The sequence below is a fragment of the Neoarius graeffei genome, chromosome 4 (genome assembly GCF_027579695.1).
Source record: "Neoarius graeffei isolate fNeoGra1 chromosome 4, fNeoGra1.pri, whole genome shotgun sequence".
NCBI lineage: Eukaryota > Metazoa > Chordata > Actinopteri > Siluriformes > Ariidae > Neoarius > Neoarius graeffei.
In genome coordinates, this window is record NC_083572.1 from 45,190,467 (window position 1) to 45,211,084 (window position 20,618).

At 43.3% G+C, this 20,618-nt stretch overlaps 1 protein-coding gene across 1 annotated transcript; it reads right to left on the reverse strand.

Annotated features, from left to right (window-relative positions):
- Positions 1-750: 750 nt before the first annotated feature.
- Positions 751-19,024, reverse strand: gdf5 (growth differentiation factor 5). The gene is made up of 2 exons (XM_060918216.1): positions 18,577-19,024; positions 751-1,613 (listed from the first exon to the last, which is right to left on the reverse strand). The coding sequence occupies exons 1-2, from the start codon at positions 19,022-19,024 to the stop codon at positions 751-753; spliced, it is 1,311 nt and encodes a 436-aa protein (XP_060774199.1).
- Positions 19,025-20,618: the final 1,594 nt, after the last annotated feature.

Genomic DNA, 20,618 nt, shown 5'->3' on the forward strand with positions numbered 1-20,618 from the left:
AGGACATGAAGCAAGCAGTTCATGTGAGGAAACCCACCAACATCCCAGAGTTGAAGCTGTTCTGTACAGAGGAATGGGCTAAAATTCCTCCAAGCCGGTGTGCAGAACTGATCAAGTTACCGGAAATGTTTAGTTGCAGTTATTGCTGCACAAGGGGGTCACACCAGATACTGAAAGCAAAGGTTCACATACTTTTGCCACTCACAGATATCTAATATTGGATCATTTTCCTCAATAAATAAATGACCAAGTATAATATTTTTGTCTCATTTGTTTAACTGGGTTCTCTTTATTTTTAGGACTTGTGTGAAAATCTGATGTTGTTTTAGGTCATATTTATGCAGAAATATAGAAAATTCTAAAGGGTTCACAAACTTTCAAGCACCACTATATATATATATATATATATATATATATATATATATATATATATATATATATACACACACATCTGTATGGACTCATCTTTCACATGTGAGTTGAAGCAATCTTGGCAGAGTTGTGTTGAGGATTGTGTACCTTAATAGATTAACAAATAGGAAAATGTACTGTGTATATGTATCCACTCCAAACTATTCTAATGACTAAAATGATTTGCTTGAACCCATCAAGTCTAGTGGTAGATAGAAAATGTACATTGACAGAGGATACTGATGCCACAGAGTAAGCCACAGAATGCAAGAACAATATGTCTAGCTTTACAATAGTAGATTTTTTTTCCCTCTTAGCATTCTCTTCTAGTAATTTTGGCTATCTACAGCCACAACTCTCTACCATCATGTCCTCATATTGCTTGTACACAACATTATTAGCTGAATCAATGTAGAGGATACTGATAGGACTAAGTCTGGTGGGTACACAGCAAGTGGGTGGTGTCAAGTGAGAATCCATAGAGTTCATGAGTGTCTGGATGATGGCGTGATTGGTGGGTTCCAGATGTGAGCGGATGGGAAAATCACAAATTCCATCACAGTGGAAGGCCTCATACTCCAATGGTGCAATGATCCAATCATCCCAACCCATCTCCTTAAAATTGACATGCAGCTGCTTGCGGTTGCACCGTGTCTTTGGACTTCTGCTTGGCTTCTTGACACTTGGCTTTGGTGCCCGTCGCATCCTGCGCTGAGTAAACAGGTACTCATACACAGTTTTGTTATCATGGCCTGAGCGTGCCTTGATCTCATTGTAAAAGAGACCATGTTTCTTTGTGTGGCTGAACACCACAAAGAAGGCCTTCTCCTTGTTTTGCCGGCCTGAACGATCCAGGCCAAGTGACCTGAGGTCCAATGGGCGGCCCCGATCCATTGCCTCCAACTCAAAACAAAGCTGAATAGTGTTTCTGAAACGCTTGAAAACTTTCCAAATGTCAAACACTTCCCATTTTTGGATACTGCGATTGTCTATGGGCTGCGACTGGAGCAGCATTGCCCTCTGCTTACTTGTGGCGCATGTGTAAAGTCGAAGAGAGGTTCTGCTCTCAGTGGCAGGGATTCTAAGAGGATCAGTGAAGGGCTTTCTGAGAATGCGTAATTCAGCTCCCAGCAGTCCATCCTTCTCCAGGGAGCTGATGTTAAAATAATACCTCTGACGCCTTAACAGGGGCACATGCTCATCTATAAGAAATACAAAAGTAAGAGATTAACATGGACAGTTTTAATTTTTCATTTGAAACATTACATGTATAAAATCAAGACTAAAATCTTCAGTTTATCCACTTTTAATATAACTTTAAGAAATGAAAATACTACCCACTCCTGCCTGCTCTGTGATGCTGTTCTGTAAAAAGGAAACCATGTTTTTCCTGTTTAACTCAACCACACCACACTGATCTGTGTTTACATCTGTGGAAATTTGAATGTATGCAATATATGCACTTTAAAAATATACCTTTTTGTCCTGGAAAGGCAATCATTCTCATAATGGAATTATCATCAAAGTTTGTGTGTGTGTAAAAACTGTACATAGCAAAACAGCACATTTGTACAAAATACTAACTGCCCTTATATGGTAGATGTTATGTACATAATAGGCGCACTTAAACTGGAAACAAAATCTACAGTATTTATTGCTTTCTAAATAGGTTAATACTGGTCTTGTGAACACACAATATGAATGTAAAAATGTATGAATATTCTGTGACATTCCAATGTTTATATTTCTTTTTTTTTATGGGCATCATAATGTCACCAATCAAAAGGCTCTGGTTGCTTGTCTTTCTCACATAGTGTGGCAGTGGGGGCGTGGTCAAGCATCGGTCTGTGAATGGAGGACGGAGTCAGGGAAGGTAAGTGGCAGAATCACTGCACCTGACGTGAATTAACCTGCGTTTGTGTGTCTCCCCCAGTGACCGCACCCTTTAAAAGGAGAGAGAGAGAGCAGAGAAAGGGAGCTCTCTCCCCAACCAGAACACTTGTGTGTGTGCACGTGGCTGGGAGAGTGTGGAAAGCTGAAAAGCTATTAATAAAAAGAGTTTTTGTAACACTCAGTTCTGGCCTGCCGTGCTTCTGTGCTCCACCCACCTCCAACAACCCTGACACATAGGCTTTATCAAATTTATGTATTCATGCTTGAACAATCTACTCAGGTCTGAGCAACCTAGCAAGCTTAAGTTAAATACTAAGTATAACCTAGAAATTTTAAACAAACAAACAAACAAACAAACAAACAAGTGAACCTTCTCAGAAGCACGTATTGCCAAGGCAATGACACTGTTGCTGATTGGCTGGAATAGTGGTGTGTGGCTTGGCCCAAGCCACTTTGATTGTTACCCTTTTATAGAGTCAGGGCTGCGTACAAACACCAAATTTTTTTTTTCAGCGCACATGCAGAATGGACAACTGCTATTAATAAAAAGAGTTTTTGTAACACTCAGTTCTGGCCTGCCGTGCTTCTGTGCTCCACCCACCTCCAACAACCCTGACACATAGACTTTATCAAATTTATGTATTCATGCTTGAACAATCTACTCAGGACCATGAAGAGATACGCACCGAATTTGACAAAAGAGGGCATTGGATTAGAATCAATGACTGCAGCTTTAAATGGCAAATGGCACCCTATAATACTAAATTCAGTAAGTGTGAACCTGCATATTTGTAGATGGGTACTGCAGCAGTGGAAATACATGTATTTAGGTCTTTTGTGTTATTTATTAAAGTAATGAACATTATCAGCATATTATGTCACCACTAACTGCAGAAAAATAGTCTGCTCGTGCAGTTATAGATTACCTTCTACCACAGCAAACACCTATTTGAAACACTTATGTTATGGCACTGAAAATTTACATTTGTATTTTTACCAGCCTCGTTTGACTTAATGCACTATCACAGATTATACAACCCCGATTACAAAAAAGTTGGGACAAAGTACAAATTGTAAATAAAAACAGAATGCAATAATTTACAAAACTCAAAAACTGATATTGGGCGGCACGGTGGTGTAGTGGTTAGCGCTGTTGCCTCACAGCAAGAAGGTCTGGGTTCGAGCCCGTGGCTCGGTGAGGGCCTTTCTGTGCGGAGTTTGCATGTTCTCCCCGTGTCCGCGTGGGTTTCCTCCGGGTGCTCCGGTTTCTCCCACAGTCCAAAGACATGCAGATTAGGTTAACTGGTGACTCTAAATTGACCGTAGGTGTGAATGGTTGTCTGTGTCGATGTGTCGGCCCTGTGATGACCTGGCGACTTGTCCAGGGTGTACCCCGCCTTTCGCCCCGTAGTCAGCTGGGATAGGCTCCAGCTTGCCTGCGACCCTGTAGAACAGGATAAAGCGGCTAGAGATAATGAGATGAGATGAAAAACTGATATTGTATGCACAATAGAACATAGACAACATATCAAATGTCGAAAGTGAGTCATTTTTAAATTTCATGCCAAATATTGGCTCATTTGAAATTTCATGACAGCAACACATCTCAAAAAAGTTGGAACAGGGGCAATAAGAGGCTGGAAAAGTTAAAGGTACAAAAAAGGAACAGCTGGGGGACCAAATTGCAACGCATTAGGTCAATTGGCAATAGGTCATTAACATGACTGGGTATAAAAAGAGCATCTTGGAGTGGCAGCGGCTCTCAGGAGTAAAGATAGGAAGAGGATCACCAATCCCCCTAATTCTGCGCCGACAAATAGTGGAGCAATATCAGAAAGGAGTTTGACAGTGTAAAATTGCAAAGAGTTTGAACATATCATCATCTACAGTGCATAATATCATCAAAAGATTCAGAGAATCTGGAAGAATCTCTGTGCGTAAGGATCAAGGCTGGAAAACCATACTGGGTGCCCGTGATCCTCGGGCCCTTAGACGGCACTGCATCACATACAGGCATGCTTCTGTATTGGAAATTACAAAATGGGCTCAGGAATATTTCCAGAGAACATTATCTGTGAACACAATTCACCGTGCCATCCGCCGTTGCCAGCTAAAACTCTATAGTTCAAAGAAGAAGCTGTATCTAAACATGATCCAGAAGCGCAGACGTCTTCTCTGGGCCAAGGCTCATTTAAAATGGACTGTGGCACAGTGGAAAACTGTTCTGTGGTCAGATGAATCAAAATTTGAAGCTCTTTATGGAAATCAGGGACGCCGTGTCATTCGGACTAAAGAGGAGAAGGACGACCCAAGTTGTCATCAGTGCTCAGTTCAGAAGCCTGCATCTCTGATGGTATGGGGTTGCATTAGTGCGTGTGGCATGGGCAGCTTACACATCTGGAAAGACACCATCAATGCTGAAAGGTATATCCAGGTTCTAGAGCAACATATGCTCCCATCCAGACGACGTCTCTTTCAGGGAAGACCTTGCATTTTCCAACATGACAATGCCAAACCACATACTGCATCAATTACAGCATCATGGCTGCGTAGAAGATGGGTCCGGGTACTGAACTGGCCAGCCTGCAGTCCAGATCTTTCACCCATAGAAAACATTTGGCGCATCATAAAACGAAAGATATAACAAAAAAAGACCTAAGACAGTTGAGCAACTAGAATCCTACATTAGACAAGAATGGGTTAACACTCCTCTCCCTAAACTTGAGCAACTTGTCTCCTCAGTCCCCAGACGTTTACAGACTGTTGTAAAGAGAAAAGGGGATGTCTCACAGTGGTAAACATGGCCTTGTCCCAACTTTTTTGAGATGTGTTGTCATGAAATTTAAAATCATCTATTTTTTCTCTTTAAATGATACATTTTCTCAGTTTAAACATTTGACATGTCATCTATGTTCTATTCTGAATAAAATATGGAATTTTGAAACTTCCACATCGTTGCATTCCGTTTTTATTTACAATTTGTATTTTGTCCCAACTTTTTTGGAATCGGGGTTGTAGCTTTTCAAGAAAGCTCAATGTGTTTAAATATCCAATTAATTGTGGACTTAATCACAGAAAGTGTTCAAATACAACCCCGATTCCAAAAAAGTTGGGAGAGCCACAGGGCTCGAACCCGGACCTTCTTGCTGTGAGGCGACAGCGCTAACCACTACACCACCGTGCCACCCCTGTATTTAGTCATATTACAGAATTTTATGTTGTATTGTTATTTTTATAAAATATATTTGTATTGGGGCAGCATGGTGGTGTAGTGGTTAGCGCTGTCGCCTCACCGCAAGAAGGTCCGGGTTTGAGCCCTGTGGCCGGCGAGGGCCTTTCTGTGCGGAGTTTGCATGTTCTCCCTGTGTCCGCGTGGGTTTCCTCCGGGTGCTCTGGTTTCCCCCACAGTCCAAAGACATGTAGGTTAGGTTAACTGGTGACTCTAAATCGACCGTAGGTGTGAATGTGAGTGTGAATGGTTGTCTGTGTCTATGTGTCAGCCCTGTGATGACCTGGCGACTTGTCCAGTGTGTACCCCACCTTTCGCTCGTAGTCAGCTGGGATAGGCTCCAGCTTGCCTGCAACCCTGCAGAACAGGATAAAGCGGCTAGAGATGATGAGATGAGATGAGATATTTGTATTGGATTTATATGATATAACAGATATTGCACCTATAGATCTAAATAGTTTTATTACTATTATTGCCAAGTATAAACTTTTGAGTAATGTGTAGTGTAGTGGTTAACACTGTTGCCTCACAGCAAGAAGGTCCTGGGTTCAAGCCCAGTGGCCGGCGAGGGCCTTTCTGTGTGGAGTTTGCATGTTCTCCCCCTGTCTGCGTGGGTTTCCTCTGGGTGCTCCGTTTTCCCCCACAGTCCAAAGACATGCAGGTGGCTCTAAATTTACCGTAGGTGTGAGTGTGAATGGTTGTTTGTCTCTGTGTCAGCCCTGCGATGAACTGGTGACTTGTCCAGGGTGTACCCTGCCTCTCGCTCATAGTCAGCTGGGATAGGCTCCAGCTTGCCTGCGACCCTGTAGAACAAGATAACCGGCTACAGATAATGGATGGATAGATGGATGGATGAAGTGTAAGCTTTACAACTTTGCCACTTGTCAATAAATAGGGTGTCAAACTGACAGAAAAATAATTATGTCCTTACGGTATATGATAATTGGAGTAATAATCCATCCATCCATTATTAGCTCATCTGGCCAACAGGCGATGAGCTTATGCCATCATGTGTTGTCCGTTGTCTGTCTGGCATCGTCCACATTTCATGAAAATCGCTTCTTCTTTCTCAATTCTTCAAAGATTTTTTATTATTTTTGGCAGGAAGTTAGGTCTGCCTGGGGTGCATATGGCTTCTACCCAAATTTGCATAATTGCAATTAATAATGAAGATATTGAGTAATTAAGCCCTAATGAGCAGTTTCCATACAAATCACCCTCAATTCTTCATCGATTGATTGTTTCTGACATGAAGGTAAGGGTACCTAGGGTGCATATAGACCCTTCCCACTGACGTCACCGGAAACCGGAAGTAAACAGACCCTGCGCCATATTGGAAGACCAACAAACTCGTGATCAGGGGGAAATAATGGCAGTGCGCAGAATTTAAACCCACGAGGCACTTGATTCATCATAAACCTACAATGGTAAACTTTTGTGCTGTGTTACAGTGTTCCAACAAAGCTGATGGGAAAGGTGAAAAGAAGTCGTTCTTCAGAATACCAGCTGTGATTGAGACACAAGGGGAGCAAACTAAGGAGCTTTCTTCCAGGAGACAGAGAATAACGCTACGTTCACACTGCAAGGCTTAATGCTCAATTCCAATTTTTTTGTGAAATCCGATTTTTTTGTGAGGTCGTTCACATTAACAAATATATGCGACTTGTATGTGATCCTCAGTATGAACGAAAAGCGACCTAAAAGTGTTCCGCATGCGCACTGCAGGATACGACGACGTCACACGCAGTGAGCATGGCCAGTGTTTACGGAAGTAAAACCGCCCGGTTGCGGTATGACCCATCCAATCTAGCTTGAATAGCTGCATCCCCCCAAATGGAAATCAGCTCCCTAACCTCTGCATCCTTCCATTGAGAAGATTCAGAACCTTCACAGCCCGAAGCGTCCCTCGCATTGATGTCATGCGCAGGGGCGCAGATACGTTTTTTGAACTGGGGGGGGGGGGACAAAAAACAGGGGGGGGGGGGGGGGGACAAAGCTGCCAACAAACCAACCCCAACATGCCTGTCAAACTTGTTGTTAGTAACCATAGCAACCAAGCTCGAGCTCGCAACCTGTGCAGTCTGCGCAGCTCAACCAACCGAATATCAGTCTTTGTTTTGTTTTATGTGAGTTGTTGCAACTATATGTATACACTGCTGTGCACCTCAATAAAGCGAATGGTAATTAGTCTTTTGATTTTTCCGTGAGGTTTGCCTTATGCAAAGAAAGACAGCATAGACGTTTTTTCCTCCCTATAAGTGGGGGGGACCGAACGAGGTGAATTTAAATATGACTCGTCCCACCCTCTATCTGCGCCCGTGATTATGCGCCATGTTGTTGTAACTTTTTTTGAGAGACCCGCCGCCTACTTCAGCGCAGAATAGTGACGTTTGTGGCTTGTTGATGACGTGTAAGTCGGATGAATGCGACCTGGTGGTTCAGACTGAAGTCGCATATGAAAAGAGCGGATAGGAATCGGAATTAGCACCACATATCCAAACGGCCTGGGTCGGATTTGAAAAAATCGGATCTGTGTCGTTCATATTGTCAATAAAAGATCGGATACAGGTCACATATGGGCGAAAAGATCGGATTTGAGTCACTTCAGCCTGCAGTGTGAACGTAGCCTAAGTGCATTACTGAGTGTCTGTGAGCAAAGGAGAGCCTGAACGTTGCAACCTCCCTATTGGCTGTTTGTAAAAATGTATCAATTGTTGCCCTTCATTGCAGACTCGAGAGATGAGACCTGACGAGTTAGATCGTTGGTAGCAGAACAAAATGTCTGGACACAAATCGGGTTTTCAGAAAAGGTAAGAAAATAAACGCAGGGTCGAAAATACAAAAAAGGAGGCAGAAAATGCAAAACGAGTTTTAAGGTAGGACAAATGGTTACTTTTCTGAGGCAGCCCGCCGTGGCTGCAGGCTTTCAGTTGTGTCATTGAATGGTTACTTTTCTGAGGCAGCCCGCCGTGGCTGCCTGCAGGCTTATTTATTATAGCCCATTTAGTTAAAATAGTTTATCTAAAATGTTTATAGTTATAGTTATGTGATGGTTGTCCTCAGTGTTCGAACTATGCCGATATTTTCGGGGGGTCCCTTTTTTTCCCTGGGGGTGCTTGCGCTTGTCTCGGAGTGCGGATCTCCAAACACATGAGAAGCCTATCTTACGCACATATCACGCAGACTCCACACCTCCACACACACATCGCATCTGAAGTCATAACTCATCAGGGGAAATCGTGTCCGCATTGGCATGTTCAAAAAACAGCCTCGCGTCAACAATGATACCACACGCAAGAAAAAAAAAAACGGTCAGGCTACTCAACACATCTGATCCACAGCAGCACCAAAGCATCACTGGAAATCATGTCAACAACCAATCTTCCATTTCAACACGCGTCAACAAACAAATGGCACCACAAACATGAACGAATCGGTCAGGCTACCGATTCCAAACCCACAATAGACGAATAATTAAATGCATCTTACCTTAAAGCAGAATCGACCGCAAAGAAAGTGTGTTGGCACTGTTGGCACACTTCCTTTCTACTAGTTTGTGTCCCCAACCTGGCAGCAGCAGTCGTTGTCATATCGGTTTATTTTATCTTTGATGTAAACACAACACTTCGGATGTGCAAATGCTTCCCATTACACACGATTGCTATGTCAATAAACATCATTTTGCCAATATTTTAGAGACCCCCCAACATTTCCCAAATCATGTTTTCAAGGGATCTCATGTCTGTTTCAGGGGATCTCGGATCCCCTGAGTACCCCCGTACTTTGAACACTGGTTGTCCTGATTTAGACTGGTGTGTTTTTTTTTGGGGGGGGGGGGTTGCGCGATGTTGCACCCGGGTCCAGATTAGGGCAGAACCGGCCCTGGCTACATTTCAGGTGTAGTTTGTTTTATGTATGTATGTACTTGCATAGATGTGTACTTGGTCTTCCAATATGGCGACTACCGAAATCTCGCGGCACGATGACGTCATGCGGGAAGGGTCTATAACTTCTACCCAGATTTGCTTAATTACAATTTTTAATGAAGTTATTCACTAATTAAGCCTTAATGAGCAGTTCAACAAAAATTGCCTCTTCTCCGTCAATTCCTCACCGTTTTGGATTCTTTCTGGCAAATAGGTAGGTATTCCTAGGATGTATATAGCTTCTATATCGCTTGTATATAGTGTATATAACTTGCAACATTTTATTGCGCAAGATGGCCCACTTTAGATCATTCCTTCTGGACTAGACAGGGTTGGCGTGAGCTACGCTGTCATTGACAGTCTTGTCTATACTGTTTATCCATCAGGGTTGCAGGGGAAGCTGGAGTCAATTCCAGCTGACTTTGGGCAAGAGGTGGGGTACACCCTGGGCAGGTTGGCAGTCTACTGCAGGGCTAACACAGTTAGACAAATAACCATTCACACCTGTGGCCAATTGAGAGGAGCCAGTTGACCTAATCCACATATCTTTAAACTGTGGGAGGAAACCAGAGTGCCCAGTGAAAACTCACACAGGCATGGGGAAAACGTAGCGATAGCTCAGTAATGTTGGACTATTGATTGGCAGTGCTGGGATTTAAACTTATGAGCTTCCAAGCTGTCATTGCTGGGCCCTTGAGCAAGGTTCTTAACCCTCAACTCCACTTTTTTTTTGTATACTGTAAATGAGTTAAATGTAAGCTGCTCTGAAAATCATTATAAATGTATCAAATTTATAAGGTTACTGTCCCTCAGGAAGTGTGTTTTTACTGCTGTTGAACTCAGAGCACAACACTGAAGCTCTTGAGGCACCAACAACAACAAAAAAGGCACCTTAGAAAGGCATCCTCATGAAGATTGATGGGTGGAAGAAGTGTTTGAAGAGAGTGACCTGCCCTGAGTAATATGGGAGGATAAACATATGTTGCAAGTAAACTGTCTCTATTAACTAGTTCATAAAATTATTTTCAGAAGTATTTTGATTGTACCAAGTAATTGTATATTTATGAGGCACAAAATATTGTATGTAAATATTTTGTGCCTCAGTACTTTCCTTCTTATTCTGAAATAGACAGAGAAGAACTCAAACCATTTACCCCTGTTGTGTTAGGTTGGGGGCGGCACGGTGGTGTAGTGGTTAGCGCTGTCGCCTCACAGCAAGAAGGTCCTGGGTTCGAGCCCCGGGGCCGGCGAGGGCCTTTCTGTGCGGAGTTTGCATGTTCTCCCCGTGTCCGCGTGGGTTTCCTCCGGGTGCTCCGGTTTCCCCCACAGTCCAAAGACATGCAGGTTAGGTTAACTGGTGACTCTAAATTGACCGTAGGTGTGAACGTGAGTGTGAATGGTTGTCTGTGTCTATTGCCGCTTTTCCACTACAAACGCGGCTGAGCCGTGCCGAGTCGAGCTGAGTCGGGCTGAGCGGGGCTGTTGGAGTTGCATTTCGACTACAACCGCGCTGAACCGTGCTGGCTGGAAGTGGGTGGACACATTGGGTGGAGTTAGCGAAAGTGGGTGGACGTCATGTGATGTCGTTAAGCAGCGCAAACAGTGACATCAGTGACAGTGGCGGAACAAGTCAGAGCCGGGCCGGGGGCGGGGCAAATGACCGGGCCCTTTATTAAAGCTTATCATAACATCATTTTAGGCTACAAAATGTCCGCAACTGCGGTGTTTACCAATTTCAACACTACCGGGTGCAACTATGTTATTTAGTACATCAAGTCCTTCAAACGAACATGTAACTCAGAAACAAAAAACATTAGGATACTGTACATGGCTCATAATAAAACATCAATAGCCTATACTGCGCACATTATTTGAAGGGCATACGAATGAGCGCTCAGAGGTTGCAGCAGTGACAGGAAGAGTCAGAAATAAAAGGAGGGCGGTGCAAACCTCACTGAATGCACTGTGTTTACCAATTTCAACACTACGGGGTGCAACTATGTTATTTTGTACATTAAGTCCTTCAAACGAGCATGTAACTCAGAAACAAAAAAACATTCGGCGACATACTGTACATGGCTCATAATAAAACATCAATAGCCTACTGCGCGCATTATTTGAAGGGCATACGACGAGCCTTGCGCTCCGCGAACTCGTCCACGATGCTCTGTATGTCACTGATTCAGTGAGCTTTTAAGCAGTAGTCTCACGACCCGAATAGTAAACAATAAACATGGAGGACATGGAGTCGTTAGTGTTGCTGGTCTTGGTGCTGTGGCTTGACAATGCCAACAGATACTGGCAAGAGCGTATAGATGAGGCGAGGCGCATAAGGCTTCAGAAATTCTCGTAATTCGTAATTCTTCTTCTTCCGGGTTTGCGGTGTTTACAGATCCCAGCGCGCTCGCGGGGCGTGTGGGCATGTGAGGACACTCCTCCTCACCAATCAGTGCACAGGGGAGTGTCTGCTCACGCCCCCAGCCTCAGTCAGCACGGTTTGGCTCGCTTCAGCCCTACCCCAAAACGGTGCGAGTTTTAGGGGCTAAGCAGGGCTGAAACGAGCTGAGTCGTGCTGGTTTTTGGTAGTCGAAACGCGAGCCGTGTCGGGCTGAAGTGAGCTGAAGCGAGCTGAAGTGAGCTGAAAAAGGGTAGTGGAAAAGGGCCATAAGTGTCAGCCCTGTGATGACCTGGCAACTTGTCCAGGGTGTACCCCGCCTTTCGCCCGTAGTCAGCTGGGATAGGCTCCAGCTTGCCTGCGACCCTGTAGAAGGATAAAGCGGCTAGAGATAATGAGATGAGATGAGGTGTTAGGTTGGACTCTGTGTTGCCAAAAAAAAATCTCACCAGATGTCACTTTTGGCTCTCTGAAATGTTGCCAAAAGTCACTAGATTGCATGATGACATCACACTATAGGTAACCATGCAAAATTTGCATACATAGTGTAGCTGAAAGGCATCCCGTTCTCTATGTTCTTGTGATCAATAATTACTTCTATGAATGGCATCGCTAGAGCACTAGGAAAGGTAGACATGATTTCATTCACAAATCAGTAAAAGGTGATTTTTGCTGTTGCTTAACAATGAGAACGGAGGTTACCAGAGTTGTGAGAAGTCACCAGGTTTGTTGCTAGTCATGAGATAACATTTTTAGTTGCAAGGGAAGGTAGAAAGTTACTAAATCTAGTGACAAAGTCACTAAATTGGTAACACTGGTCAGACTTTGTTGAAGTCATAATCACTGAAATATTTGTGTATTGAGTCCTACATTATTTCAGTTATGTAAAGATTAATTTCTTTGTGAATCTTTTACAGAGCTACATGATTACAATGACTACGTTTACATGCACATCCAAATCGAGCTGCTGTCGGTAATCGAGCTGAAGGTCCCAGCAGGGTGCCAGAGAAATCCAATCCTACATGCACAATGAAATCGGGCTATTGTGTGAGGTGCATTGTGCACCCGAGCCACAGGTGGCGCAACACGCCCCATCGTGTTGGTACACTTCCGGTTGTCGTCATGAAGAAGAGCTATTCAAGAGTGTAAAAAAAGTTATCAGTTCCGTGTTCTCCATTGCGCGTTTTTCTCCCGTCCATGTATTTTAATATATTCAACTCCTTAAGCTGAATGAGCATGAACTCTGTCTCCTCATTGCTCCAGAAGTGCACGTTTCTGCTTGCCTGTGGCAGTGGGGGCGTGGTCAAGCGCCGGTCTGTGACAGGAGGGCGGAGCCAGGGAAGGTGAGTGGCAGAATCACTTCACCTGACGGTAATTAACCTGTGTTTGTGTGTCTTCCCAGTAACCGCGCCCTATTTAAGGAGGCAGAGGGAGAGCAGAGGGGACAGCTCATCCCGGGACTAGAACACAGCGCGCGCGCGTGTGTTTTTCTCTCAAGAATAAAAGTAGGCTGTTAAACTGAAAAGTCTGACAATAAAAAGCCTATTAGTACCAGAAGCTTTGTCCTGCCGTCCTCTGTGCTCCACCCACACATCAGAGAGCTCTACATCGCCATTTTCTCTTCTTCGTTTGTTCCTCCTGACCTCTTCTGCTGCTCGCTACTACTGTTGTCATGCCGACCGAGGCTGTTGTGTTTCCCGCTTGTGGTCTCGTCACTCGTCACTTCCGGAAGTAGCTCGACAACTAGCTCGATAGGGTATACATGCACAAAGTAGCTCGGCAGAAATCGCATAAACTAGGTCGTGTAGCTCGATTCCGAGAAATCAAGTTCGGTTCAATTTCAGCTGAATTAAGGTGCATACATGGCATTTTGAACTTCGATTTCAGTCGAGCAATGGCAGAAATTCGATTCTCTCTATGTGCATGTAAACGTAGTGAATGTAACTCATTTGACCAAAACTGATCTTATATTTATATTACTTTCTTTGAACAAAAAGTTCTTCAAAGAAATGTATAGTTGCCATTTCTTTGAAATACTCATTATATTAATTTTTTTAATCACTTAATTTATTGTCTTGTGTATATACACATGGCCAAAAAAAGTTGTCCTTTGGAAAAAAGAGGCTTTGATTGGATAATTACTGCAGTGATTAATATGTTTCAGCTGGCAACAATTCTTTCAATCCTAACTGATGCAATAAGTAGCTACTCATTTCTGTTATGTTGGTAGAGGAAGAAATAACACCTGCAGAGATTAATAACGTTCTTGCACTTTAATGAACTTCCATGTGACTTACATTGTGTGCGTAAATCCCCTCCGTAACTCATTTGACCCGCCTATGACCCTTAACAACATCAACTGCAAACTAAACTAATCCACACAACATCCCACTTTGTCAGAAATATCTGAAAGATATATCTAACAATACATCAGCAACATACATGTGCTTAAACTCAGGAAGATCAAAATACTCAAGTACTCAATACTCAAAATTACTCCTTTGGTTTCTCTTGAACTTGAAACTGTTCTTTAAAACATATTTCTGACTATTCCATTAAAACAATAAAGCTCTTCTTTCAGCTCTATAAATCCAGTCTCTGAGGTTTAACTATTTCTCTGCCACTCCTGGTGCTGGTGACAGACACTGATGCCCCTTTTCCACCAAAGCAGTTCCAGGGCTGGTTTGGGGCCAGTGCTTAGTTTGGAACCGGGTTTTCTGTTTCCACTGACAAAGAACTGGCTCTGGGGCCAGAAAAACCGGTTCCAGGCTAGCACCAACTCTTTGCTGGGCCAGAGGAAAGAACCGCTTATGTCAGCAGGGGGGCAGAGTTGTTAAGACCAACAACAATAACAAGATCGCGAAAGATCGCCATTTTTAAGCGACGAGAAGCAGCGGCTGTACAAACGTGAAGTCATCCATTAGTATTATTGCTGTTTCTGCTGCTCCTGCTTCTTCCGTGTTGTTTTTGCTTCGATATTCGCGCCAAGATTTATGCAAACGTAGTGACGTAACTGACGTATACAGTGACGTAATGACGTATACAACGACGTAACTGACGTATACAGCGACGTAATGACGTGGCTTCCCTTAGCACCACGAGCTATGGAAAAGCAAACTGGTTCTCAGCTGGCTCGCAAGTTGAACGAGTTGTGAACCAGCACCAGCACTGGCCCCGAACCAGCCCTGGAACTGATTTGGTGGAAAAGGGGTTGAGTGATCAGGTGACCGACACTGAGTGATCAGGTGACTGGTGTGGCATTGGAGGGGCCTGTGGTGGAGGTAGGTCTTGTTGCTGCACAGGAACCTCTGAAGTTTCCAGTTGGCTGACTGTGTTCTGCATAGGTATGAGGTGTTTTCTGTTCCTACACATTACTCCCTGTGGTCCCTCCACTAGATAAGATATTGGGGCCACATGGGGTGACGTAACAGTCCCTTTTGCTTTGACGTCGGCCATCCACACCTCAGTGCCTGGTGAGAGTGGGCTCAGGTCACAAGCGTGGTGTCTTCTGTTGAACAGTGCGGCATCCTTTTGTCCCCTTGCTTATCCAAATCTTATACAATCATATCCATTGTATCTGGCAGCAGGTCAGTCAAGCACACACACACTGTATCTGCGAAGCCACACTGTTGTAGCTTGTACAGAATGAGGCCTGGCATTGTCCTGCTGAAATGAGCATGGACTTCCTGGGAAGAGATGCTACCTCGAAGAATATGTCTCTCAAAAATCCCAATACATGCCCCAATATATCAAGGATACCTTCACACACATGCAACTCACCCATGCCGTGGGCACTGATGTACCCCCACACCATCACAGATTCTGGCTTTTGCACCTTCCTCTAATAACAAACTGAATGGTCATGTTTACCTTCAGCACTGAAAACTTGATGTCCGGATTTCCCCAAAACAAGCTGAAATGTAGACTCATCTGGCCACAGCACACATTTCCACCGTCTTTTGGTCCATCTGAGATGAGTTCAGGCCCAGAGAAATCAGCGGCCCTTAACATTATCAAGGACACTACCCATCCACAACACAAACTGTTCATGCTACTACCATCAGGGAGACACTACAGGAGCATTGCAGCCAAAACAACTAGGCTGAAAGACAGTTTTTTCCCCCCATACCATCAGGCTCATGAATAAAACCCAGCCACTGCCTCTTCCCTCAGTCCTGTAGAGTTTGCACTGAACTACCTATTTATTTGCACTGACACTTTACACACTTTGCTGCACCTTTTTTTTTTTTTTACTATTTATGTCTTTGTTTTTAATTACTTGATATCTCTTTAATTTCTTTATTTTAATTACTTTATTATTTAATTACTTTTGTTTTTTATGTCTTTATTCATGTTTAGGTAATGTTGCTGGAGGACTCACAGAATAAGGATTTCATTGTACTGTGTGACACTGTCTCGAGTATATATGACAATAAAGTTGAATTGAATTGAATGAACAAGCTCCAGTTAGTTCAAAATGCAGCAGCAAGAGTCCTTACTAGAAATAGAAGATATGAACATATCACCCCTGTCTTATCCACACTGCATTGGCTCCCAATCAAATTTCGTATTGATTATAAAATACAACTATTTACCTTTAAAACACTGAATGGTCTTGCACCACAGTACTTGAGCAAACTTCTGGTCCTTTGTGACCCGCCATGCCTACTTAGATCAAAAGGTGCAGGCTATCTGCTGGTACCTCATATAGTGAAGGCTACATCAGGGGGCAGAGCCTTTTCTTACAAAGCCCCACAGTTATGAAACAGCCTTCCAAGTAGTGTTCGGGACTTAGACACAGTCTCAGTGTTTAAGTCTAGGCTGAAAACATCTGTTTAGTCAAACCTTTTGTTAATATTTTTTATTAGGTAAAGGAGTAGATCTGGAGGGTCCTCAGGCATAGAGTGTTTTGGTAAACTGGGGTGTATGGATGCTATCATCCCCCCACTCACTCACTCAGGTTTGCTGACGGTGTAGTGGCTGGATGCTTTATATTCCAGGGTGCCCTTGTGTCTGTGTTACCTTCTGGACCTCCCCTTTTAGTTATGCTGTCATAGTTAGTTTTGCCAGCGTCCCTGCTTGCACTCAGCGCAAAATGTATACTGTTCTTACTCATCAGGTGTAAGACATACCTAACAACCTGTGTCATCCTCTCCCCCCGTCCCTCTGAGTTACATGTCAATCCTGAGATTGAGATGCTGACCTCTTCTGCTCCTTGGACCTGTCTGATCCATCCTGATACCCTACGTCTGGCTGGAGTCTCATCACATTGCTCTTGTGGAGGACGGCCCCATATGGACAGTCGAAAGTCGCACTTGGAAGATGGCTCTGGACACTTACAGTAATACATTTATGTCTGAGGACTACAGTTGACTTGCTAACTTTAGGACTGCAGTTGTAATGAACAGTTTTGCACTCAAGTTTCCATCAATGAACAGTTTATAACATAAACAAAAGAGACTTCATGTTAAAACTATAATGATTTTCCTGTTTTCACAGTTATACTTTGTGACTCTGCACTGTAAAAAAAAATATTTGTTGTTTTAACTTAAAAAAGTTAGTGCAAGGGCTGACTTAAAATTTTGAGTTCACTGGAATTCACATAGTAAGTTAAATTGTTGTTAACTTACTATATTAATTTCAGTGAACTCAAAATTTTAAGGCAGCCCTTAAGGCAACCCTTGCACTAACTTTTTTAAGTTAAAACAACAAATCATTTTTTACAGTGTGTAAGACAGTTATGTCGTCTGAGGGAGTTTTTCTTTGCCACCATCGCCACAGGCTTGCACATTTGGGATAAATTAGAGATAAAATTAGCTCATGTTTAAAGCCTTTAATTTTCTATAAAGCTGCTTTGTGACAATGTCTATTGTTAAAAGCTCTATATAAATAAACTTGACTTATACCCAGTCATGTTACCAATTAACCTGCTTATTGTGGAATCTTACAAAATGGTGTTACTTTAATATCCTATCAACTTTTCTGTCTTATTTTGCCTCTGTCCCAACTTTTGTTTGCATTTACAAAATACAATTCAGTTGATCAGTAAAACTATTGAAAATCTTTTCTTTGTACACTACCATTCAAAAGTTTGGGGTCACTTTGAAATTTCCTTATTTTTTGAAAGAAAAGCACTGTTCTTTTCAATGAAGATCACTTTAAACTAATCAGAAATACACTCTATACATTGCTAATGTGGTAAATGACTATTCTAGCTGCAAATGTCTGGTTTTTGGTGCAATATCTCCATAGGTGTATAGAGGCCCATTTCCAGCAACTCTCACTCCAGTGTTCTAATGGTACAATGTGTTTGCTCATTGCCTCAGAAGGCTAATGGATGATTAGAAAACCCTTGTACAATCATGTTAGCACTGCTGAAAACAGTTTAGCTCTTTAGAGAAGCTATAAAACTGACCTTCCTTTGAGCAGATTGAGTTTCTGGAGCATCACATTTGTGGGGTCGATTAAATGCTCAAAATGGCCAGAAAAATGTCTTGACTATATTTTCTATTCATTTTACAACTTATGGTGGTAAATAAAAGTGTGACTTTTCATGGAAAACACAAAATTGTCTGGATGACCCCAAACTTTTGAACGGTAGTGTACTTTCGTTAGTTAAATAAAGGTTCGTGTGAATTAACAGATCACATTTTTGTTTTTCATTACATTTTGGAAAATATCCCAAGTTTTCTGGAAATAGGGTTAGTAATAATAGCCATTACCTTGTCCTTTGTCCACGAAGCTCGTGATGGTGTTGGCCATGCCCGCCTCGTGCATTGCGCTCTGGTTCATCTGCCCGGTGGACAGAGACCAGTAAAGGGACAGCATGTAATCATGCGGTGTGACAACCGGTTGTCTCGGTGTCTCTCTCTCCTTCGCTTTGCCTTTCACCTTCACGCTCCTTTTTGCCGACGGTCTTTTATGCTCCATGAGGACGGCTTTTCCTCCACTGGCGCATGAGGTGAATCCTGAGGACGCGTGCGCCGCGCGGTACGGGGGCATCTTTTCGGCCGGAATCGGTGGCGTCGCAGCGCGAATGCGCGAGATCTTGGCGCCGCTGTTCGCTGCCGAGGACGTTAACCTCGGTTTGGGTTTGAGACCAAGGGCTTGCGATACCAAGTCCACGCACAAAAGCGCACAGCATCCGAAGAACAAAGCATGCACGTTCATCCTCGGAGTTTCGTGCGGGTTCCGACGCAAGAGAAACGCGCAAAAATGAGCGTTCCGCGACCATGAAAGGAACCAGAGAAGTGAAGGTACATGCTCACATGGCTGAATTTGAGGCAGGTTAAAATTAGAAAGTTGTGATTATAGCCCTGCAGAACCATAGTGAGGCGAACTGCTTGCACGTGCATTTGCTCTCCATCACACAGGTCCGAGAGATGAGCATCAAAAACGTTGTTCACGGTAACGGAGTCTTGCGGAGTTCTGGGCACTTACCGTACGAGCAAACAATTCTTCCAACTTGCTCCAACTACTGTACTAAGGATCTTTTTCTCAGTCTCTTTCTATGTCTCTTCTCCTCTCTCTCTCTCCTCCTCCATCTGTCACTTTTTCTCCCTTTCCTTTCCTCTTTCATCATTCTTTTTATTTCTGACGCCCATTATTTCTTTTATTCCCCTCTCTTCTTTTCTCTCCCTTCCTCTGTGGTACTTTCTCTCTCTCTCTCTCTCTCTCTCTCTCTTACAGTCACCCTTCTATCATTCCGTTTCTCGGTCATTGTTTGAATCGTGTCCAGTGAAAACGCACACACACACACACACACACACACACACAGAGAGACAGATGGATGGGTGGATTTGCAGGTGCTCAAATCACGCACAAACCTGGGTGCACGCACTGTAACCAGAATTTAGCCGCTTCAATTACTCACTGATGTCATGTCGAGACTCAGTTAAGTGCATTATTGCTCCTTAAATCACGCACATGCATGAAAGCATTAAGAGGTAACATTAAGAGGTAAACCTTAATTTATGTCATTTCCGTTAGCGTGCACCTGGACGATTTAGAAAGGTGAAGGACTGATATGAAAATAATTACATAGGCCTTTGGAAACAATATTTTAAAAGTGATATTCTGGATATTCCTTTATGCAATATAGTCGACAGGTGTTAAAGGTTAAACAATGTGAGTTTAAGCATTTGAATTACAGGATACCCGAATTCCAATCGTACACCACTCACACTGCCCAAATTTGAAACCTGTGATTTAAAACATTTCAAGTTCTTTCAGCACTCACTCACACACACACACACACACACACACACACACACACACACACACACACACACACACACACCTTTTTTCAATTCCTTTCAATTACATATGATTACACAACCAAACTCAGCTTTATTATTCCGACTTCCCAGGTTTTGCTCCAGTCAATAAATCCTGCTCACACTAAGTTCATTTTTGCAGGGGCGTAGCTGGGGGGTCCTGGGGTCCCCCTGACCCCCTTTGTTGGACCATACATTTTTTTTCAATAGCCACATAAGAATACTAGAAAAGCACCCACTGTAATTTTTCTAACATTTTTTTTAAACTAGATTGTCACCTCAGCCAGAGACTTCCTGTGTTTGGGCGCAAAAACCCAGTTTGTCAGAGTGTGTGCGGGAAAGGTGGATGTAAGTGCAGATATGTTAAATAATACACAGTGCGATATGAGCATAAAGTGCGTGAAACGCACGCAACAGGCAAACAGTCCGAAACAGCAGGCAAAGTCGTAATCGAGGAAACAGGCAGGAGGTCAGTCGAGGCGCGGACA

Coding starts and splice junctions, on each gene's coding strand:
- gdf5 (XM_060918216.1), bottom strand. CDS start 19,024: ATGAACGTGCATGCTTTGTTCTTCGGATGCTGTGCGCTTTTGTGCGTG. Junction 1,614..18,576: donor CTTCGTGGACAAAGGACAAG/GTAATGGCTATT, acceptor TATTTCTTATAG/ATGAGCATGTGCCCCTGTTA.